Source organism: Mustela putorius, unplaced genomic scaffold (genome assembly GCF_011764305.1).
Source record: "Mustela putorius furo isolate JIRA1106 unplaced genomic scaffold, ASM1176430v1.1 tig00003836_pilon_pilon_pilon, whole genome shotgun sequence".
NCBI classification, from domain to species: domain Eukaryota; kingdom Metazoa; phylum Chordata; class Mammalia; order Carnivora; family Mustelidae; genus Mustela; species Mustela putorius.
The window spans coordinates 34,984,896-35,007,744 of record NW_025421989.1 but is presented as its reverse complement, the minus strand read 5'-3'; the positions used below and the strand labels follow the sequence as shown (position 1 = coordinate 35,007,744).

At 54.2% G+C, this 22,849-nt stretch overlaps 1 protein-coding gene across 14 annotated transcripts in view; it reads left to right on the top strand.

Annotated features, from left to right (window-relative positions):
* BCOR (BCL6 corepressor) overlaps positions 1-22,849 on the top strand; it is a 121,565-nt gene that overhangs the window by 92,503 nt on the left and 6,213 nt on the right. For 7 of the 14 annotated variants that reach the window (XM_045089462.1, XM_045089461.1, XM_013057499.2 and 4 more), the window contains exons 4-15: positions 503-3,343; positions 4,024-4,077; positions 4,546-4,732; positions 10,568-10,828; positions 11,209-11,553; positions 12,170-12,495; positions 12,771-13,025; positions 17,365-17,531; positions 18,668-18,813; positions 19,277-19,354; positions 19,549-19,705; positions 20,942-21,229. In XM_045089462.1, coding sequence (XP_044945397.1) covers positions 503-3,343; positions 4,024-4,077; positions 4,546-4,732; positions 10,568-10,828; positions 11,209-11,553; positions 12,170-12,495; positions 12,771-13,025; positions 17,365-17,531; positions 18,668-18,813; positions 19,277-19,354; positions 19,549-19,705; positions 20,942-21,229 — 5,105 coding nt within the window. Of the gene's footprint in view, positions 1-502; positions 3,344-4,023; positions 4,078-4,545; positions 4,733-10,567; positions 10,829-11,208; positions 11,554-12,169; positions 12,496-12,770; positions 13,026-17,364; positions 17,532-18,667; positions 18,814-19,276; positions 19,355-19,548; positions 19,706-20,941; positions 22,170-22,849 lie in introns of those variants that run through there. The other 7 variants (XM_004754896.3, XM_013057505.2, XM_004754902.3 and 4 more) reach the window with 7 other exon arrangements.

Below are 22,849 nucleotides of genomic sequence, written 5' to 3'. Positions count from 1 at the left end.
ATAATCACCATGCTTCCCTAGCTGGGGGGGGGTGGGGAGAGACCCCAGTGAGCACCACCCTGCCCCCCAACATAAGGGCCTGGGAGGTTCAGGTCCCGTCTCCCCACCCACCCACCCCCCTGTCCGTACCCTATGAGGGCGGTGCCTAGAGTAGTAGAGCTGGCGTCCTTTCTGTGGCAGCCGAGAATTTTTGCTGAGAAAGTGAATTTTCCCGAGTTAATAGATGACTAAATTTAATGTATAGGCCCCAAGTCTAAAGGGATCAACCTTTTACAGGCTTTCAGGATACTAGCTGAACCAAGGTGAGAAGGCAGGCATCAAAGGCTTTTGGATATGTGGGCCAGGGATGGTGGGCCCCCGTGAAGCCTCTCTTTTTAACCCTTTGTGCTCAGATGTGGAGGCTGATGTCCTGTGAGCCTAGCTGTTGGTTTCTCCTTGGGACAGGACCTACAGCTTTGATGGGGGCGTCACGAGTTAACACCTGTGTTCTTCTTCCACTAAGGTGGAGGCCACTACGGCCCATCGGATCGATGGCCTGGCCGCGCTCAGCATGGACCGCACCGGCCTGATCCGGGAAGGACTGCGTGTCCCCGGCAACATCGTCTATTCTAGCTTGTGCGGACTGGGCTCAGAGAAAGGTCGGGAGGCTGCCACGAGCACTCTGGGTGGTCTTGGGTTCTCGTCCGAGAGAAATCCAGAATTGCAGTTCAAACCGAACACCCCTGAGACGGTGGAGGCTTCCGCTGTCTCTGGAAAGGCCCCCAATGGCTTCAGTGCTATCTACAAAACACCCCCTGGGATACAAAAAAGTGCTGTGCCCACAGCAGAAACGCTGGGCTTGGACAGGCCTGCCAGCGACAAACAGAGCCCTCTCAACATCAATGGTGCTAGTTACCTGCGGCTGCCCTGGGTCAACCCTTACATGGAGGGGGCCACGCCAGCCATCTACCCTTTCCTCGACTCGCCAAATAAGTATTCCCTGAACATGTACAAGGCCTTGCTACCTCAGCAGTCCTACAGCTTGGCCCAGCCGCTGTATTCTCCGGTCTGCACCAACGGGGAGCGCTTTCTCTACCTGCCGCCGCCTCACTACGTCAGTCCCCACATCCCGTCGTCCCTGGCTTCGCCCATGAGGCTCTCGACACCTTCTGCCTCCCCGGCCATCCCACCTTTGGTCCACTGCGCAGACAAAAGCCTGCCCTGGAAGATGGGCGTCAGTCCTGGGAACCCCGTCGAGTCCCATGCCTATCCCCACATCCAGAACAGTAAGCAGCCGAGGGTGCCCTCCACCAAGGGGGTCACCAGCGGTCTGCCCGGGGACACAGCGCTCCTGCTGCCCCCTTCGCCTCGACCTTCGCCCCGGGTCCACCTTCCCTCCCAGCCCACTGCAGACACCTACTCTGAATTTCATAAGCACTACGCCAGGATCTCCACCTCGCCATCTGTCACCCTGTCGAAGCCATACATGACAGTCAGCAGTGAGTTCCCTTCGGCCAGGCTCTCCAACGGCAAGTATCCGAAGGGCCCGGAAGGGGCTGAAGGGGCCCAGTCGGTTCCCGGGCACACCCGGAAAGCAGCGGGCCAGGACAGAAAAGACGGTGGCTCCCCTCCTCTGTTGGAGAAGCAGACAGTTACCAAAGATGTCACCGATAAGCCACTGGACTTGTCCGCAAAGGTGGTGGACGTGGATGCTTCCAAAGCCGACCACATAAAGAAGATGGCCCCCACGGTCCTCGTGCACAGCCGAGCTGGAAGCGGCTTAGTGCTGTCCGGCAGTGAGATTCCGAAAGAAACCCTATCTCCTCCCGGAAACGGCTGTGCTATCTATAGATCTGAAATCATCAGCACGGCTCCCTCGTCCTGGGTGGTGCCCGGGCCGAGCCCTAATGAAGAGAACAACGGCAAAGGCCTGCCGCTGAAAAACAAGGCTTTGGACTGGGCGATCCCACAGCAGCGGAGCTCATCGTGTCCCCGCATGGGCGGCACAGACGCTGTGGTCACCAACGTCTCGGGCTCGGTCTCGAGTGCCGGCCGCCCGGCCTCTGCGTCGCCGGCACCCAATGCCAATGCAGATGGCTGCAAGACCAGCAGGAGCTCCGTGGATACTACGCCGTCCGTCATTCAGCACGTGGGCCAGCCCCCGACCACACCTGCCAAGCACAGCAGCAGCACCAGCAGCAAGGGCGCCAAAGCCAGCAACCCGGAGCCGAGCTTCAAAGCAAACGAGAATGGCCTTCCGCCAAGCTCGATCTTTCTGTCGCCAAATGAGGCATTTAGGTCCCCACCGATTCCCTACCCCAGGAGTTACCTCCCTTACCCGGCACCCGAGGGCATCGCTATAAGCCCCCTCTCCTTACACGGCAAGGGACCTGTCTACCCTCACCCAGTCTTGCTGCCCAACGGCAGTCTATTCCCCGGGCACCTTGCCCCGAAGCCCGGACTGCCCTACGGGCTGCCCACAGGCCGACCGGAGTTTGTGACCTACCAGGACGCGCTGGGGTTGGGCATGGTGCACCCCATGTTGATACCTCACACGCCCATCGAGATCACTAAGGAGGAGAAACCAGAGAGGAGGTCCCGCTCCCACGAGAGGCGCTACGAGGACCCAGCCCTCCGGAACCGGTTTTCTGAGATGCTGGAAGCGAGCAGCACCAAGCTACAGCCAGAAGTCCCCTCCGACAAGAACCTGAAGCCCAGCCCCAGCTGGAACCAAGGGAAAACGGTAGTCAAGAGCGACAAACTTGTCTATGTAGACCTCCTCCGGGAGGAGGCGGACGCTAAAACAGAGGCGAACGCGGCCAAGCCGGGCTTCGCGGCCGAGAGCGTGGGCCAGAGCACCGAGCCCAGTAAGCCCCCGGCTGAGCCCGCCCTGCAGCCACACCGTGATTTCGTCGCCCTGAGGGAGGAGTTGGGGCGCATCAGTGATTTCCACGAAGCTTACACTTTCAAGCAGGCCCCTGGCCAGTCAGTCTTCAGCTTAAGCAAGGAGAGCATTCCAGCAGGAACCACCAAGGAGAACCTGGGGCTGCCCGTCTCTACTCCCTTCCTGGAGCCGACTCTGGCGAATGATGGCCCACCCGTAACTTTTGGGAAAACCCCAGAGGATCCCAAACCGTTTTGCGTGGGCAGCGCCCCGCCAAGTGTGGACGTCACCCCTACCTATACCAAAGACGGAGCCGACGATGCCGAATCCACCGATGGCAAAGTTCTCAAACCCAAGCCATCGAAGCTGGCAAAGAGGATCGCAAATTCCGCTGGTTACGTGGGTGACCGATTCAAGTGTGTCACTACCGAACTGTACGCAGATTCCAGCCAGCTCAGCCGGGAGCAGCGCGCCTTGCAGGTGAGCCGTCCCCCCACCCCCAAATTTCAGTGACTTTACCAGTTGTCAGTTCTGTTTTTGTTAATGTGGAAAGAGGATTGGGGGAGTATGGTAGGGCAGGGCGCCGGGCAGATTTTGGTTAAAGAAAGCTTATGGTCACGTAAATATATGTATGACACGTGTCCAGTAAGGGGACGTGAGTGGTAGCACTTAGGAGGTTCACGTGTCCAGACACTTGCCGTTATCCTGTAGATGCTAAGAGAGCTCCACGCAGACGCTGCTAACAGAAGTATTAATGATTGCAAAGGTTAGCTAAAGACTGCATGACGTCCCCTATCAGTTGCTTTGACTTCTCTGCCATTACTGTATGTTAACGAATAATGCCTAGCAATACTGCTTAGAAATGTCTTACGCGATACTTGGTGGAGATGTGTGGCAGCCGCGTGTCTGTGGGATTCGGGCAATTTTTTTTTTTCCACCCCCCCCCAAAAAAAACCTCGCTTAAAGGGATAGAGTTATGTGTTTAACTTGCTAGTGAATGATAGATGTTGTATAGGAATTTCCTTAAGATATTTTACTTTTAATTAAAAGATAAATAAAGCCAAATTGTGTTGCAATGTGAAGAAAAAAATTGGTTTATGCTTATAAAAATGGATGAAGTTATCTAAATGATCCATTGAGTGCCCATTTTAATTACATAGATGGAAGGATTACAAGAGGACAGTATTTTATGTCTACCCGCTGCTTACTGTGAGGTCAGTTCTTCAAATTTTTATTACTAGAATCTTACATAAACCTTTTGAGTTAAATTTCATTTCCAAATATACAGAGGGAAGTTTGTGGGCCATGGTCGTCTTTTATTCATTGTGCATTTTGTTTTCTTTTCTGTTGTTTTTGTTTTGTTTTCCTTTGCGTTGTGTTTCTGTTTTGTTTTTATTTACCTCCAAACGAGAATGTCTCTGTGCTACACATACACAGCGCGTTTCTCTCTCTCTCTACATATGGCTTCACGAGTACAGACTGTGTGATTGCTTACGTATAGCTACTCTTACGTTTTTATCTATTACGTTTTTAAAATATCTCAGTCGTATCATAAATTGTGGTTGGTTTTGGGCAAACTTTTCTTTGAAACTACTTTCCTTTAAGGTAAGGCAAATGAAATAGCTTTTATGGTAAGGTGTCGTGTTTTTTTTTTTTCTTCCCCGTCTCCGTTCTCTTTCTAGCGTGCAATGATGCGCTTCTCAGAGCTGGAGATGAAAGAGAGGGAAGGTGGCCACCCGACAGCCAAAGACTCTGAGGTGTGCAAATTCAGCCCTGCCGACTGGGACAGGTTGAAAGGAAATCAGGACAAAAAGCCAAAGTCGGTCGCCCTGGAAGAGGCCATTGCCGACCAGAATGACAATGAGAGATGTAAGTAAACCCCCAGCGGCTTACCCGTGGTGCGTGGGGTGGGAGGCACTGCTCCCAGAGCTCAGGGAGGCGATGGGGAAGCGGTTCATTGCTGTGGCCCTGTGGCTGATGGGCTGCTCAGAGAAATAGGCCGCTGTCACCAGTCCAGGAGGGAAGGACCCATCGTCTGTTTGAACGAGGTGGTGTCCAGGGACGGAGGCACCCGTGGAAGACGACTTCCTGGGACGCTTCTCCTTTTCTAGGGAAATACCGGTCCTGTAGTTAGTGACGTTCTGATACGATACCAGCAAGGGAATGACCACGGGAGACATAAGCGTGGCCATGTGTGTTGTGTCCTGTTTTGTAGTGGGTGCAGATAATCTGCCCTGCCCTTCTTTTTGGTACCAGTGGGCTGATGCTTCCAGCCAAAGGTGCCTCCCCACCCACCACAGCGACAGCCTCCCAGGGGACAGAGGGTTCTCGTGTTCTCCCTCCAGAGATAAAGGTTTTGTTAAAATGGGACGGGGTCTATTGAGGGCACCAGAGAGAGGAGATCATTGTTTTCAGTGGCATGTTTGTTGGCCACGGTTAGATGTTGACAGCATGATCCAGGGGTGTGGAATAAACCAATATAAAGAGGGGGTCTTCCCGCCAGACAGAGGTGGTATTCTGTTGGGTTGGTCAAAACGGAGAGGAAGCAAGGGCTTTTCTCAAATCGCTCTTCGGGCCCAGCAGTGGGTTCCCCGCTGTGGTCTGGGGCCGTGGGGTTTGCCCACGAGATGTCCCTGGCCACCACGGTGTGTGGGTGGCAAGTGGAGAAGGTCTTTCTCCATCTCTTTTAAATGCGCACGCGTGGGGGCCCAAAGGGCGCTCCAGACCTTGGAAACCTCACTCGTGAGGGTAAATTTGGGCGTCTGGCTGAGTGTCAAGGTGACGGGGGTTGCAGAATCCTCCTGACGGGGCAGGCAGGGATGGGAGATGCATTTGTGCGGGCTCCGTGCTGTTGGGCATCATGGGTTTGGCGTTCATTGGTGCCTGATGGTGTTTGGGGGAGAATTTGTGGTTCTGGATGGAGTTTGGGAGACTTTGTGCCCCCGGAGAGGGCGCTTCTTACTGCTGTGGGCACAGACCACCCCCAGCCCCCACCCCCTGTCTCCCATAGTCAGCCTTGGGGTCAGACAAAGGCCTGTGGCCAGGTTTCTGGGTAGGCCATGCCAGGACCATTTGTTCTCCTTCAGTCTCAGAAGAAGGGAGTTTTTGTTGCTAGTCAGTGGCGGGGACTCTGATGTGCCTGGAGTAAAGATTTCTTTACTCTTCCACTTCAGGGGGATGGATAGGGAAGCTTGGAGGGTCTGAGCTGCTGTTCAGTAAAGCAGAAACGAGGACAGCCTTTGTTTCTGATTTGCCCATAATGCCAGCTCTTGGGGAAGCCTCTCAGGGAGACCTGATAGACGTGAGCAAAGCTGAGTTAACAGGTAGGTGCCTCTCTGAGGGGAGAGGGAGTGGGTGAGGTAGGCTGGAGGAAGGGAGCAGGAAGTTAGGCAGCCTTGAGTCTTCTTGCCCTTTGTCTGGGTTTCGAGTAACTTGGCCAGACCCGGGATGACTGCTGTTCTTCCCATCTCACTCACCCTGGCTGCCTTCCCAGGGAAGTTTATGTCCTCTGCATCTTTCCTGCTGATCCTAGAGTCGAGTACTCGGTCTGGTCAATGGAGAAGGAGAGCCCAGATGACTCAGAAAGACCTCCCTCCTTCCCCTCCCCGGAGTCCCTCCAGGCTCAGTCCGTTGGGTTCTTTTCCTGGAGCACCCAGGACACGCAGCAAGGCTTGGGTCATCACCAGGGGCCAGAGAAGGATTGGGGAAGGCGGGGGTGGGGGCTCACTTTCTAGGATGGGGGCAAAGAAGGGGGTAGGTCACCATCCCCAGTCTTATGGGGACTTGGCAGTTTGTGGAGGAGTGACCTAGAGGAACCATTGTCCTTGCTGTCACGTCCTCAACTAGGGAACAGTAGGTGCTGGATCCATTTGGCTTCAAGTTAACAGGTTGTCTTGTCCTTTTGGCCCTCGTGTCTTGAGCCCACGTGAGCTCAGGCCCTGCCCCACGTTGGTTCTCTCCTCACTGGGGTCCATGTGGCCGAGAGCCAAGCTGTGAGCACGTGGGAGCTGGGGTAGGGGTGGGGGTGGGTAGGGGCTCTGAGGAAGTTACGGGATGCCTTCCAGATGACTTCCTTCTCTCCAGACTTCCCTTACCTCCCGCAGACCCCAGGAGCTTCTAAGATGATGGGTGCTTCCGGGAGGGGCTGGCCTGACAGGAGCGAATGTAGTCAGAAACCCCATCGTCGGGATTTTCATGTCTTTTTCGTGGTCAGAGTCAGTTTTTATTTTAAAAGTCCAGCTGATGCCTTTAGGAGGCTTTGTCGCTTTGGAAGTTTATCAGTAGAGGAAACATCAGTGGCATTCTGAAGGTGGGGAGGGACAGGGACAGTCCCTTCCCCCATGAACCGGGAGTGATGGTCTCCCTCGGCAGCCACTTGGCTGGAGCAGACCCGGGATCTGCCCTGTCTGGGTGCCTGGGCAGGACCTGGAGGAAGCCTCGGTCAGAGGACTTCACGAAGCTTTTCTCAGGCCTTGCACCTGCGTGTTGGTGAACTAGACTGAGTTTGGGATCAGAGGTTCCCCCTGTATCCCTTTTGTAGAGGCCTTGAGTCCCCACAAGGTTAGCCTTTACCGGGGGTGGTACAGTCACATGCAGAGGAGGGAGTTCCCATCATGGGGAACCCTCCTGCCTTGTTGAGGGCTCACTGGGAGGGGGGTGGGGGACTGGCCCCTGACAGCGGGGGTGGTTGCTTTGCTGCCCCCAGTGAGGCATAAATGTTGCCATGGCGAGCTTTCTGTGAGGTGGCGCTATGACACAATCAGAACAAATTGTGGGAGGCCCTTGAGTCACGGGACTGGCGCCACAGGGAGCAGGTGTTAAGCCACGAACCACACAGCCACATTCACGTCTGCGTCGATCAGGTGACCAAGAGCGCGTGCCGTCCCGCCTGTAGAAGGGCTGAGAGTAGTGGTGGTGGCCGACCCAGTGGTTAGGTCCCCTGTATCCAGCTCTCTGTCTCCTTCGCTCTCAAGGGTAACCCCATGAGCTCTGGCCAGAACAGCTCATCTCCGAGCCCTGGGCCGGGTTTGTGATGAGTCTCCCCCCTCCCCAACCTTAGCTGGTGGCGATGTGTCTCCTGGTTCCTCGTGGTGGCTGCTCTTCAGGGTTCTTACTGAGGCAGGTCTTGGCTCAGTCCAATTGGGATCTTTGCCTGAGAGGATTGGGAGCTGTGGAAAGGATGGGGGACCCTAGTCTGGGGAAAGACCCTCCAGCGGAACAGGGGAGACAGCAGCTTAGTGATGTAGTGTGAATAGGTGATTTTGTCAACCTGTGACTATAGTGGCAGGAGGATTCCTAGGGGGGCACGGGTGCGACTTTGCTCCCTCTCCTTGTGGGTAACGGGGTGCTCTCTGCCCTCAGGCGGCAGCTTCTCGGTGGGAAGCCTGGAGGAGACCTGGGGAATGGCTCTTGTCCGCTTGTTGGGGACACTGTGGTTCAGTGAGCAACAGGGAGCTGAGGTGTCCAGTCGGTGGCTGCTTGCTGACCACGGCGAACGGCTGGGCAGGCTAGGTGGGACGTGAACTGCACGGTTTGCAAGTTTGCAGCTGAGGTGAAGATGCACGGAAAGCCTTCTCCCGGAGCAAGGCACGCCTCATTAGGGGACCTGGGGCTGTTACAGGTACAGGTGATTATGACACCTGCAGTTAGAGTGTAAAATCCAGAAGTGGCATCTTGGGAGGGAGAGAGGCGTAAACGGATCAGGGCACGTCTCAGGTGTGGGCACCAAGGTGGCCAGGGTCCCACACCAGCTAAGCTGCTGCCTGACTGTGACCGTAGAAGGTGTCCATCACCTCCCAGTCACCCCTGCTTTCAGATCACCTGCTTTGATCCATCTTTCCTATCTCGGGGCGGGGACGACACGTACACTGAATTAACTTTAAAATGGCATAAGGTGGTTCCTATATTTGTGCGCTGATCCCCAGCCCTTCCCACGGGGCTCTCTGTGAAGGCTGACCAGAGACGCCAAATGGTGTCAACTGGGAGGGCTCACGGCTCCAGATTTTATGCAGTGGGGCTAACATGAAAGCTTGTCTGACAGTCTTGGTGTCCCGTCCACTGATTTCCCCAGCCTTTCTCTCCACTGGTCTTGGCCTGTGTTTATGAAGCCCAGTCCGGGAGGCAGCTGGCGGTAATAGTCCCACTTTACAAGTGAAGGGGGCTGAGTTGTAGAGTAGAGCTGTTACTGCTGGAGCAGTTAGGAGGGTCACAGAGCAGCGGGCGTGTGACACTCACAGCCCACCCCTCTGCTTCCCCCGGGCCCAACGTGGGCTGCCACGAGTCCCGGCTGCCACTGAGCTTTGTGTCTTCCCGCAGCCATGACAGTAGACCCACATGGTTGGGTCCTTCCACCATTGAGAGCACAGCCTAGCTGGGGCCAGGGATCGATCCCACCCCTCAACGCACACACGCAACTGACCACCACTAAATGGTGGTGATGTCCCCAGGAAAAAGCCAATTGGGGAACCACGTGGGCTGGTCAGGAGCAGGGAGGGATATTTGAAGTGGCCCCCCGGGGGTGGGGGTGGGGAACGCAAGAGGAATGGGGTTGGCATATGAAGAGTGTATTTCTGACTTCATCGAGAGATGGACTCGCACAGTTTCTGCTCAGTGTTAGCAGAATACCGAGCTCCCGCTCCTTAACATCCCAGCGATGCTTAGGGAATTAAGTGTGTATTAGAAGAAAGGTGACCCAAAGCGTTGGTGAGCCATTTCTTAGACTAGAAAAACAGCAGCGCGTCATGTTGAGCTGAGGTGATCTAAGGAAAGGTCCTGAGGTGAGGAGCCCACCCTCGTGGCTTAGGGAGCGCTGGAGGGAGCAGTGCAAGGAGACACACCTGTGGGCCAAGGGGGCGGAGCCTGGTGTTTGGAATGTCCTCAGGTGCTTGCCTGTGAAGGAAGGCATGAAGGGAGTGCCAGCTGGGGTAACTGACGTCCCATGGGTGTGCATGGTGTCACTGAGGTGTGTGTGGGGGGGGGGTGGGGGGCGGCTAATATACACTCTTTCCACTTTTTCCCTTCCTCCCATGTGAGAAAGACGGGGAACGAGTAGCGATAAGGTTGAGTTCTTCGAAATTGCCCTTGACCCTCGTGCGCACACCAAGAAGCCTCTCCTTTGGCTTCCCCAGGCTCCTCTTCCCATCTCCCTTGGTCCCCCAGCTTCTCTGCCTGCCAACACTCCCTGCCCCAGCCCCCCTCCTTGGCTATCTCCCAGTTGACCCAAGGGGACACAGATGCGGTCCCTTCTGCAGATGACATGTAGGAGCTATTTGTTCTCTTTATTACACAGCCTTCCTTTTATTTCAAAATAATGCCCTCAGCAAATGTTGCCCGAGAGATTTCTTCGGTCAGCCCTGGCTTGGTTGGCTCTGGCTGCAGGGTCACCTGCCCGCCTGCGGGAAGGGACCCGGAAGGGACCTAGGCGTCTTGAAGTTGTGATGCCTCATCTTCCGATTCTCCTCGCGCCCCAATTTAAAAAAGGTGCAAGGAGAAAGTTGAGCATCGTAGTCGCTTTCTGCTTAGCTGTCCTAGCCCTGGGACCTTCTGTTTTGGTGGCCTTTGTGCTTCCAACGTGTGAGGGCCCCGGTGTTCTGAAGAAGGGTCTGTGTGTGGCAGATTACCATGGATGGGCACGGAGGTCCTGTGTTCTCACGGTGACCTTTGGGCCTTCATTCCTTGTCCTGCCGTTGTCCCCCCCCTCCCCAGGCGAATACAGTGCTGGCAACAAACATGATCCTTTTGAAGCTCCAGAGGACAAAGATCTTCCTGTGGAGAAATATTTCGTGGACAGGCAGCCTGTGAGCGAGTCCCCCACTGACCAGGCGGCTGTGGACATGCCACACAGCCCCACCCTCCGGCTAGACAGAAAGCGCAAAGTATCAGGTGATAGCAGCCTCACCGAGACGGCTGTGGAAGAGGTGCCCGAGGACCCTCTGCTGAAAGCCAAGCGGAGACGGGTCTCCAAAGGTGAGCTCAGTTGGCTTCAGCTGCCTGCGCATGCGGGGGGTGGGGGGACGGCCAGACCCAAACTGTGCTGCCTGCCCTCACCACGGGGCGCCCAGGGGGAGTCCCTCGTGCGGAGCAGTGGCGGTCCCCCGTTCCCGCCCTGGAGCCCTGGGGAAGCCACTCATGCCTCCCCTGTGCCCAAAGCCAGATGCAGGAGCTTGAGCCCAAAGATGGCCAAAGATACCGGATAAGTCCCGTTCCGAGAGACTTGGTGACCGGCTCCGGCAGAGGCAGGGACCGCTCACTCCCCTTCCCACCCCCACCCCTATTAGCGATGCGTAAGACAATTTGTTCCCCCCCCAGGGGGCTTTTTGATTAATTTGTAGTTATTTCTCCATTAGATGACTGGCCTGAGAGGGAAATGACAAACAGTTCCTCTAACCACTTAGAAGACCCACATTATAGTGAGCTGACCAACCTGAAGGTGTGCATTGAATTAACAGGGCTCCATCCTAAAAAGCAACGCCACTTGCTGCACCTTAGAGAGCGCTGGGAGCAGCAGGTGTCGGCAGCAGAGAGCAAACCTGGCCGCCAGGGCAGGAAGGAAGTGACCCAGGCGGTTCAGCCTGAGGTCACCGTCCAGGGCAATAACAGCCCCGAAGAGAAACCCGGCAGGAAAAGGGCTGAGGCCAAAGGCAACAGAAGCTGGTCGGAGGAGTCCCTCAAATCCAGTGACAATGAACAAGGTACGCAGAGGCCGCCCCGCTCCTGCAGGGTGGGTCACCAGCCTTCCCGTGGGCAAGGGCCCCAGGAGGAGCCGAGTGCCAGAGAAATGGACAGACCAGGTCGAGGCGGGCAGGGAGTGCTTTCCTTTCAGATCCTTCCAACCTCCGGTCCTGCCCTGGGGAGGGAGTGTGTAGTGAGGGGAGCTCAGGAGGGAGCCCATCGTCTGGGGAACCCCAGGGGGCTGGCCGGTGCCCTGGTCCAGCCTCAGCCCGTGTCTGCTTATTTAGGTCTATTTAGGTCCTGGGCACCCAGCTCCCCCCACCGCACCCCCACCCCGGCCCCGTGGGTTGGGGGGTGGGAGATCTGGAAGAGCTGGCTCCTGCCCTCCTCCTGTCCAGGTCCTTTGAGGAAACTTGGGGCCACTTGGCGTTTTGTGGGTTAACCTACTTGCTGTTTGAATGTGGGATAATTAAAATATTAATGCTTTGGGAACATAATTGGTATATCTTTAAAAACTGAAGCCGCTCCAGTGATCAGTGCTAACAATGGGCTTTTCTTTCCGCACCGGCTACAACTGTGTAACGCCCGCTTCTTCTCCCCCTCCCTCCTTCCCGCCGCCACCCCCTCTGGATTTAGGCTTGCCTGTGTTCTCCGGCTCTCCGCCCATGAAGAGCCTTTCATCCACCAATGCGAGCGGCAAAAAGCAGACTCAGCCAAGCTGCACGCCAGCCTCGAGGCCGCCTGCCAAACAGCAGAAAATTAAAGAAAGCCAGAAGACAGATGTGCTGTGCACAGACGAAGAAGAGGATTGCCAGGCTGCCTCCCTGCTGCAGAAATTCACCGACAACAGCGAGAAACCATCCGGGAAGAGACTGTGCAAAACCAAGCATCTGATCCCGCAGGAGCCCAGGCAGGGCTTATCCCTAGCGGGAGACTACTATGTGGAGAACACGGACGGCAAGGTACCTCTTGCCTACCCCCTACCCCCACTCCCCTTTGGGCCCGGGACAGCACACCCCACCTGCTTGCCGCCTCTGCTTCTGGGGACAGAGGTTCTCTTTCCCCACATTCCTCCCCGAAATATCACACCCCACCCCCTAGGGCTCCTCCGTGCAACCCTCTTTTCTTCCCAAAACAAAAGCAAGGGAGAGAGTTCCCCCCTCGTTCGGGTCTGTCACTTGGGAAGGCGGGTCAGTGAAGCCTGGCTTACCTGTGTGCACACCCGGTTTTGTGACAGGTGACCGTCCGGAGGTTCCGGAAGCGGCCTGAGCCCAGTTCCGACTACGATCTGTCACCAGCCAAGCAGGACCAGAAGCCCTTCGACCGTTTGCAACAGTTACTGCCAGCTTCCCAGTCCACGCAGCTGCCACGCTCCAGCTCCCCTCCAGAGACCACCCAGTCGCGCCCGATGCCTCCAGAAGCTCGGAGACTCATCGTCAATAAGAACGCGGGCGAGACTCTCTTGCAGCGGGCGGCCAGGCTCGGCTACGAGGTGAGGGGCCTTGTTGGGGGTTGCCTGGATCCCAGGAGCCCTGGCCATGGCTCCTCAAGGCTGGGGGCGGGGGTGGGCAGTGGCGGGGTCCAGACACAGCCCCCTCCTCACCCGGGACTGGGCCGGTATTCCAGCGGGGTGTTTGCGTTCTCCCCGCTCGCGCTCCCGGCTCCTGCCGCTTTGCCGGCTTGTTCAGTCGCCACGTGAAGAGAAAGGCCTCTCTGATGTTCACGTCGTGTTCAGGCAGGTAGGCTGCTTCGGCACCCTCTAGTCTCGCTCACTTATCTCTGATACAAAATCTGACATAACCCAGGGCTTGGCGACTGGGGGAATTTTAATGAGCCCTTTTAGATTCTGATTAGCAAGGGGGAGAGAAGTTATTAGCTCTATTTTGGGTTGCCTGTGCTGTTCCGGGCAAAGCGATGCCCCTGTCGGGAGGGGGCAGGAGATGTCCGGGTAGGGCTTGGGGTTGGGGGACAACCTGAAGAGTCTTTTTTTTTCCAAGAGGGCGTGCGGGGGAGGATGGGGGGGACTCGGTCAATGCCTAAGACTCACCGCCCCCTCCCCCAGCCTGCTCCTCTCCCAGACCGCCTCACGCTGCTGGACTTGCCCTCTAAGAGATATATTACCCCCTCTGCCCCGCGCGGCTCCCCCACCACGCTTGTCAGATGAAATTGTGATGTAAGAGCCCACAGGGCAAAGGCATTTTTTATGCTGGCATCAGCCCTCTGGGAGTTGAATGGTGGAAAAAAGAGGGCTCAGCAGGCTGAGTGTGGAGGTGTGGCCCAGGGCTGCGATGAGGGCCCGCGAGATGAGGATGCTCGGGATGGGCCCGGAGTCCCGGCCCCCGTACCTTGGCCAGCTCTGTGGCTCCGTCTGCTGTGTGGGGGAGCCCTTCCTGGTGTGACCGCCTTGACCCCCAAGCCAGACACACACACCCCCATTTCCCTCCCAGGGCACAACTTGGTAGGAAGTCCAGAGCACCCGTGATTTTTTAGCTTGAGGGTAGTTTTGGTGGACCGTTAAAGATGCTATTGTTGATGCCTTTTCTGGTGGTATTCCTCTTCTGGAGATCTCTGGATTGCCTGGAGAGAACTCTCTGGAATGATAATCTTAGGGGTGGTGAAGTCCCTGTGGCATCTGGTTGGCTTCCCGTGAGCTGAGAGCTGCAGCACCTAGGATGACCGACAGATACTCTACCCGACGCTGAGCTAGTTAGACCCCGCGTGCCCGGCATTATTAGCTCCTTGGGTCATGACTGGTCGTGGTTGAGAAAAGGGGTCTGTGTTCCCGGCAAACACTGGATGAGAGGAGTGAGAGCAGGAGGGTAGGGCTCCCTGCTTCACTTCTGATCTTGGCATTTCCAGAAGTCTTCATTTGGGCCCAGAGACCTAGGGAGACCCTTGTTGGTTCTCTAAGGAAGTTTCCATTTTGGTTTTCTTGTGGAACCAGTGGGTCTGAGGCCTGGACCAAGGAGCATTTACTCAGTCCATGCATTTTTAAGCTACGTACTAGGCCTCTGATGGCACCTGAACCCTTGGAAATGTTTATGTCCTGACAACTGTGTGTGGGGGGTTCCCTTCATGCCTCAAGTTCAGCATGTAAGTTGCATAGATTACCAGTTTTGACGTTGAGCATGTATGTAGTGACTTTTAACTCCCAACTTTCTGGGATTTCGTTGGGGAGAATTTAAAACGCGTGGGGATGGCCATTTAGATTGGGCAGTCTCAATCTTTGAAAGTTGAAGGACCGTTTGTTTAACGCCGGAAAGGCATGTGTCATGAAAGCACTGACTTGGAAGAGTCTTACCGAAGTTCGTTTATACCACCATGTGTTTTTGCTTAGCTAGGGATGCTGCGTGTCCTGAAAAGGGTGTCCGAGCTTTGTGTTGGGCTTCTCTGCTCCTTGAGGTTCAGAAACACCCTCTACGTTAAATAGAGCACTTGCGTGGCTGGAGACACTCGAAGCTTTTCCCTCCTGGTAGAAAGGCTTCTGTTTCTTAGGCTAAAATGCCCGTGTGCAACCACATGCTTGTGCGTTTCGTGGTGATGGTTAAATTTTCTATGAATTGAATAAATCATGTTTTTAAAAAAGTTAATGAGGCATTTAATTAATTAACAATGTCGGGTTTATGGCCTTTATGGTTACATTTTGCGGTTAATGGCATTCAGCTTATAGCCACTTAACAGAGAATTGTCCAACGAAAACAGTTTAATTTTGTTTGGAAATGGGTGGGCTGCCCTTCAAACACTCCCATTTCTAGTACAGAACATAAGCCAGGAACTGTTGGGTGGACAGCCTTGCCTGTCCTCTCTGTGGATGACAGCAGTGGACAGGCGATAGGCCGCTGCCCTCCCAGCAAGGAAGCCATAGTTCTTTAGGCCGCTTGACCCCCTAACTAGACTGGGGCTTGCAGGCTGCTCATAGCAGCTGGATTGCGTCCCTCTCTCAAGGGGCCCTCTTGGGACTTCTGAATCTCCCCACTGACCAGGTACCAGAAGACTTGAGCTGTAAGTCTAGCACATGATGTTCGTTGAACTTGGGGCTCTTAATCTCTCCAGACCTCAGTTTCCCCAAGCGTGGAAGGAGAACGGTGCCACTTTCCCTTCTGGCTGTTGCAGAGGTTACTGTGGGGTAACAGGTGACATCCTCATTTGGGGAAACTGACAATGCTGTAAATAGCACAGCACAGTGAAGGCAAAGCCCTGTGGCCGTCCCGTGCCTGCTGCCTCTCCTCTGCCCTCCAGGAGAGGAGAGTCAACTTAACCTACCCATCAGGTTGGCCGTCCTTTGATTTCGAGGTACCCTGGTAGCGATGGGGGGGTCTCCAGGTGAAGGCCATAATTGTCAGAGCAAATAAACCCCAGTTGATAGGACACCCGGCAGGCTGCTGGAACCCGGGTAAATTGATCTGCGCACAGCAGTCGGTGGCGCTCGGACCTGATCCTGGAGCCACGTGACAAGGCCTCTCCCTGGCTGGGGCACCACAACTCATTAGCTTGCAGCCGTCCACTCGAGTCTGGCTAGTGAGGGCCTGCTAAAAGAGCAGCAGCTTCATGCGGTATCCTGGATACGAGGGCTTGGGGCAGGTGGCCTGGGAGCCCGGAGGATTGTGGGCTTTCTGGCAGGTTGGGCTCCCGAACGGAGAAACGCATCTGTGGGCATGCCTTCTTTCTTCCGCCTCCTGTTTCGGAGGGGAGCTGCTGTGGTGTGACCTGAAGCCACAGGACACTGATGGCCAGCTCTGCCAGCATGCCACATGAGGTTCACGGGGTGAGCATGTAGAACATTCTAGTTAGCTCCCAAGTAAGTGGTCGCTTTGGATGGGGCCTGGAAAGACCCCGAAAGGTTTGTAGATCCCAGTTTACATCTGCGGGTGGCTGGAATGACCCCTGTTTGGGGTTTAACAGAGGAGTTACTTCAAAGTTGTCACAGGGAGGCCTGCTCCGGCCCCATCCAGCTCCCCCTTGGCAAGTAGACTGTGTGTAGGCCAGCCTCACGCAGCCCAGCTCTGGGAGCCTGACAGCTCTCTGCTGGGCATGACTTGTAGGAGAGCAGGGCCGTGTGTTTTCTGGTGGCAGACGCTGTTCTGTGTGTTTGAAAACTTTCTTAATCAAGGTAATAAAACATTGAATAAATTACTGCTCTGCTTACCAGGAGCTGTTCGTATTAATATTTTAACACACCAAAGAAGTCAGATTAATAACAGTGATTCTAACGCAACCCGTTGACACAGAATACCTTCTGAAATGGCGGGGGGAGGGGCGGACTTGTTTTGTTTAGTTCTCAAGACGAGTAGGTTGCAGCGTGCGACTTTTCGGATCCCTGTCTTTATTAACTTAAGTAGCTATGCAAATATCCCATATCGATTCTGCTCCCAGTGGGGCAGCGCAAGGTGAAGGAGAGATTGGGGTTATCTGAAGTGGTGTCCTGTCCTTTCTCGATGTTCAGCGGCGGGTACAGAGAGAGCCTCACTCTTGGACCCTGCTTACCCCGCAAGCAGGAGCACGGGAGGACTTGGCTAACCTAACCCAATGCCCCTCCTTCTCAGTGTGAAGGAATGTTCTCTGGCTAATTTAATCTCTGTGCGTCGGTCATCCATATTTTTTACCTTTTTCTCTCCACTACCACCTACTGAATGCACCCACGGACTCCGTCACATGTGTTCTTGCCACCTTCACCAGCAGGGCCCCCGCTGGCCCGAACTGCTCTTGGGCTCAGGGACCCAGGGACACGCGCGTGCACCTCTGAGAGTAGGCACTGCCAGGCTCTGGAGAGGTCGCCCTTGTAGGCACAGAGGTCTGATGGCGTCCCCGTCTTCCCCCCCCCCCCACCATAGGAGGTGGTCTTGTACTGTCTGGAGAACAAGATCTGTGATGTGAACCATCGAGACAACGCAGGCTACTGCGCCCTGCACGAGGCTTGTGCACGGGGATGGCTCAACATCGTCCGACACCTTCTGGAATATGGCGCGGACGTCAACTGCAGCGCCCAAGACGGAACCAGGTGAGTGGCATTGGTTCTTGGGGCATGGGGTAAACTCCAGAAGGGAAGGTGGAGAGTGATAACCTAAGCACATCAATGTTGGAGTCTTCCAGAACGGAATCAAGCAGACCTTTGTGGCAAACGAAATGGAACTCCAAAAATTACTAAGGGCTGCCCTGGACTGAAAGTCCTAAAGACGTTAGAGCTTTTGTGATAACTGAGGTTGTCACCTTTTTAACAGTGTATGAAATACGTGTGAATAAGTAGTCTCAGGAACACATACAGATGGAGGGCCAGCGGCCACTGGCTCCGTAGGACCTGCTATGTCCACTGGCATCCCCACGCCTGTCCCCTACCCTGTCCTTGACCTCAGGTCAGAGGCCCAGGTCGAAGTCAGCCCTAGCATCTTTCCCAGTTGCATGTGGGATGCAGCTGGGAGACAGGGCCTAGGGCTTTCCTGACAGGGGTAAAATTAGCAAAACTGCAAGGTATTTGGTGTCTCGTGGTTTCCAAACAGGATTTCCCCCCCAAGATGGGACTGCAGGCAGCGTTCTGACCCCAGTGGACAGGGGCCAGAAGACTCTGAGATCTCACTGCCCCTGCCCTGCCCGGGACTCTGCTTCTGGGCCAGAGGCAGGCTCATTCATCTCTGAGCTGCTGGCACGCCGTCTTCTGGAGAGGCCCCACTTTGTACCTAGTTTTCATTTTTTTAAAAAGGAGTAGGATTTACCCTTTATTACTTCTATTATTATTATTATTGTAGAAAAGTTGCTTGGCTTTTTGGCTTCCATGATGGTGTGAGTCCTTCACCCCACCCCGCCCCCGCCCTAAATTCTTTTTTCCCAGTCTGTGTCACTACTTCACGTTCATTGAAAATAGTTTCATTTTAGTTTGAGTTCCCCCTTGGGCCCTGGATTAAAATAGATTTGCATTTGGGAATTAGGTTTGAAATTGGCCCTTCCACCTGCCTCAGAAAGGGTTATGTGTAGAAATAGCAGAGTAAGTCCTTGCTTGACCTTGGGCCACTCCCAGGGCCTCCATTTCCCTGTCCGGAATGGCAGCGGCACAGCTCCTTGGTGAAGAGGGTGCCTGGGAGGCTTGACGCACACATGTCCCGTGGTGAGCACAGATTTAATCCTACTACGCGTCTCTCCTAGACCACTCCATGATGCCGTTGAGAATGATCACTTGGAAATTGTCCGCTTGCTCCTCTCCTATGGTGCTGACCCCACTTTGGCTACGTACTCAGGTAGAACCATCATGAAAATGACCCACAGCGAACTTATGGAAAAGTTTTTAACAGGTACGACAAAGTTCAGGAGATGGTCTTAGTAGTCCAGCTGTTTTCTACAGTTTCTTCACACACTTATGTCCGGGGACTGCCCCTTCCTCACTGGGCCCACTCTCCTTCACTTTAAGGGACACTTGCTGGGGAAAGTTAGTCTGTCTGAGAACGGATACGTAATTCAGAGGACAGATACGTACAGTCTTTGCCTACGAGGGCTGAGAAAATTCTTCACTTACCCATCTAGCCTTTTGGGTGGGCCAGGGGCAGGGAGGGTGGTCCGTCTGTCTGGAAAGCAGGTGGACGGGTACGTAGGTCTGGGCGCACGTAGCTGAGAACAGGGATTTGGAAGCGTTGCCCAAGAGGGAGCACTGTGGGATAGATAGGAAGCGCCGTGCCAGCTCTCACCGGGAAATGCCCCCTACCTTGGCCAGCGTTTCATTCCCCTACAGCGGGTTTTATCTTGTTTTTCTCCTTCCAGATTATTTAAATGACCTACAGGGTCGCAGTGACGAAGACTCCAATGGCTCTTGGGAATTCTATGGCAGCTCTGTGTGTGGTGAGCAGTTGTCCTTTTCCGTTCAGTGGCAAGTGAATGAGTTACAGAACTTTCTGGTGTGGGTGAGGGCTGGCGGGCAGCGGGTGCTGTAAGCAGGACTGAGTTGGGCAAGTTTTTCAGAGTCCTCTTTTGACAACAGCCAACCTCTCGCGGCTGCTTGCTGACATCTTTCTGTCTCGTCTGCCCTCCCTTAGAACCAGATGATGAGAGTGGCTATGATGTTTTAGCGAACCCCCCAGGACCGGAGGACCAGGATGATGATGATGAGGCCTACAGCGATGTGTTTGAATTTGAGTTTTCGGAAAGCCCCCTCTTACCGTGTTACAACATCCAAGTGTCCGTCGCTCAGGGGTGAGCATGGCTGTCTGTCACGTGCTTGAGAACTAACTGGGCTGCTCGGGGAGGGGTAAGGGGGCAGGGGTTAGAAACCCCTTTCAGCAGGTGAGGGTGGGTGGGTGAATGAATGCCGTGAACCCCACATAATGCAGTAGATCTTTCTAAAAAAGGTCGGTGGGGGTGGGGGAGTATAGCATGGTCTAACTGCCCTTATCAGGGGACCCTCCCCCCCGCCAGGACATTGAATTCAGTGATTGGAATTTCATGGAAGAGTTGGGGCAACTCGGATCCTTAAGTCACTAAACTTGGAAAGGGGTCCTCTTCATGAGCCCCCCCATAATATGCCACTGTTGTGACCTTCCAAGACACTTGCAGTCTGTTGGCCTCTGCTGATATACCCCCCTCTTATGTAAGATCGAAAAGAACATTCTGTGGTACCTGGGATCTTGACTGTCCTTGGACGTGGTTAGACCAAGCCTTGCCCTGATGGTTGGGCCCTGGGGCCGCAGATGACCAGTCCCTTGGGGGTGTGTACGCGACAGGGGACTCTTTGGCTGCGTGTTGACACAGGTGCTTAATGAGTAACCTCCTCCTCAGATTCCAAAGTCGTAAACACGCATGCTGCTACAGTGACATGTTACTCGTGATAGAAGTCCTAAAGCCTGGCAGGGTAGCTGGGAGGAATGTCACACCTTCCTTCTCAGAAGAGACACTCCCAGGAGTCCCAAGGGGTGGGGGTGGAGGCGCAGGCGCCGGGAAGGGAAGGCCAGCGGGCCAGCCTTCTGTGTCGTGTTGATAATGCTTCCCTTCGGGAGGGTCAGAGCAGAGGACAGGAGAGACCCGAGGGGTGTCTGTGGGCGGTGTTTGGGCTAGGATACAGAAGGCTTCCCACGGTGACCAGAGTGAGGTGCTTGCCCTGGAGAGGGGTCACCTGAGAGCTGTGCTCAGAGTTGTGTGAGCAGGTGTGTTTGCCTGTCAGCCTCTGGCCGCCCCAGGACTCCCCGAGATGAGGCTCCTTTCAAGGTGCTGTCCCTGCTGCTGTCTAAGTCCGGCTGGTCCTCTTTCAATGGTCGCTTCACAATCCAGACACATCGCACCTCCTCACCAGCTTTTCTGGGGGTGATGAGACCCTGGGACGGGGTCCCGGCAGGGTCCCCACAGGAGTGGCCAGCCCATTCGCGTGGGGGTTGTAGCTCCAGGCACCTTCAGCTTGGCCCAGAAACTCGAGCCACTCTCCTGTCTCATCTGCAGGCCTCGAAACTGGCTGCTGCTCTCGGACGTGCTCAAGAAGCTGAAAATGTCCTCCCGCATCTTCCGCTGCAATTTCCCCAACGTGGAAGTTGTCACTATCGCCGAAGCCGAATTTTACCGGCAGGTGTCGGCCAGTCTCCTGTTCTCCTGCTCCAAAGACCTGGAGGCCTTTAACCCCGAGAGCAAGGAGCTCTTAGACCTGGTGGAGTTCACCAGTGAGCTGCAGACTCTGCTGGGCTCGTCCATGGAGTGGCTGCACCCGAGTGATGGGGCGTCAGATGACTACTGGTGAGCTGGCTGGGCCCGCCGTGTACAGTGTGTCATAGTGTTAATCTCTGTGCATATGTGTCATAATACGACTATTTCTGTAAAGAAAGGACACTATTACATAGGAAAATATCTCTTCTTTATATAAGAGAAACGACTCCACAGTCAGAAGGACTTAGCAACATGTTCTGTTTCTGTCTCTGTTTTGGTTTTCTCTTGTTTTCTTGTTTGTTTATTTCTCCTTTTTAAACCTCTCCATCGGTTTGTATGAAGTTGTTACAATGTCTATTTACTTTTCAAATGCACACCTGCTTCTGGGATATGTTCATTTCTACTTGGAACATTAGTTTTCTTTTCATTTCTTTTTTAAGGAAATCAAAAATATGAGGAAAAGGAGCTGCACACTTGGACTCAGTGTCCCACAAAGCTCCCGTGACCGCGACCACCATGGTTTCACGTGTGGCCACAACCCCGTGGTTGGTTTGGGGGCGTGAATTGGGTGAAGGCACTTGGCAATTGTTGTAACTTTTATGTTATGTTTACAGAGTACCTGCTCAGGCCAGGGAAATGCTATTGGATGTAATCCAGTAGCGTGTAATATAAATTCAGACCATAGCCACACACAACAACTAATTGTATGAAACTTTTATATCCTAATTTAAAAGCTGTGAAATTAGTTTTCACGCATCAAACCGGATTGTTTATATGTTTAAACATTTTATGCTCTTATTTAAAGAAGACTTTGAGCTATTTTTTTCTGTACCCTGTAAAATATTGAGAACTAACATAATATGTTGAGGTTGCTTGAAAATGTACATAAAACTAAAATTTTCTGAATTGTGTGTTTATGTTTGAAATCTGTGTTTTAACTTTGTAAGTAAATTCTCTGCCTTTGTATTTATATTTTACAAAAATTTTCTTAAAAGGCAATAAACCTGTTGAGGAAAAGGAGAAAACGGAAGCACCTCGTGTCCCATGTTTCCCTGCAACATTACTGTTGTCACAGATGCTTTTTAAGCAACAATGATGGTCAGGGCCCCACAGTGAACTTCAGAGGAATCTTTAGTGCCCAGAAACCAAAGCAGATGGAAGATTTCAGGGGAGTTTACTCAGAACCAAGTTTTGAGGCCTATTCTAAGTACATTTGGATGTCTCTTGGATCCTTCTCCCAGCTTTTTCTCTTGATGCCCCGGTACTCCCTTACATTGTCTTTGGTGGCCGTGACGGCGAACTATAGTAATTCCATCGTGGCCAGCCCTTCGTCTTTAAGGAGCGATCCTTCCAGAAACAGGGGGGGTTGCGTCCCTTCTCCCTCTAGACCTCATGTCTTTTTGTTACCTTTTGCAGTCCAGACCTATAGTTTTGACCACCCTGACACTCAGCCGCCCTTCCTTTTCCAGCAGTATCCGTGCTGGGTTCTCTCGGTTGGCGCTCAGTTTCTGTCCCATGTCCTTTTACATCCTTTCTTCATTGCAGAGGCTGGAAATCTGAGAGCTGCTAGGCTCCCTTGCAGCTAGGATCTCAGCGTCCCTTTGGTTTGGAAGGCAGAGGGAGGGAGAGGCATCCTCCTGCTCTAGTAGCTGCCAACAAGCCTGGAGAGCTCATCGAGACACACTGGCTGGCTGGCGTGACTAGACCAGC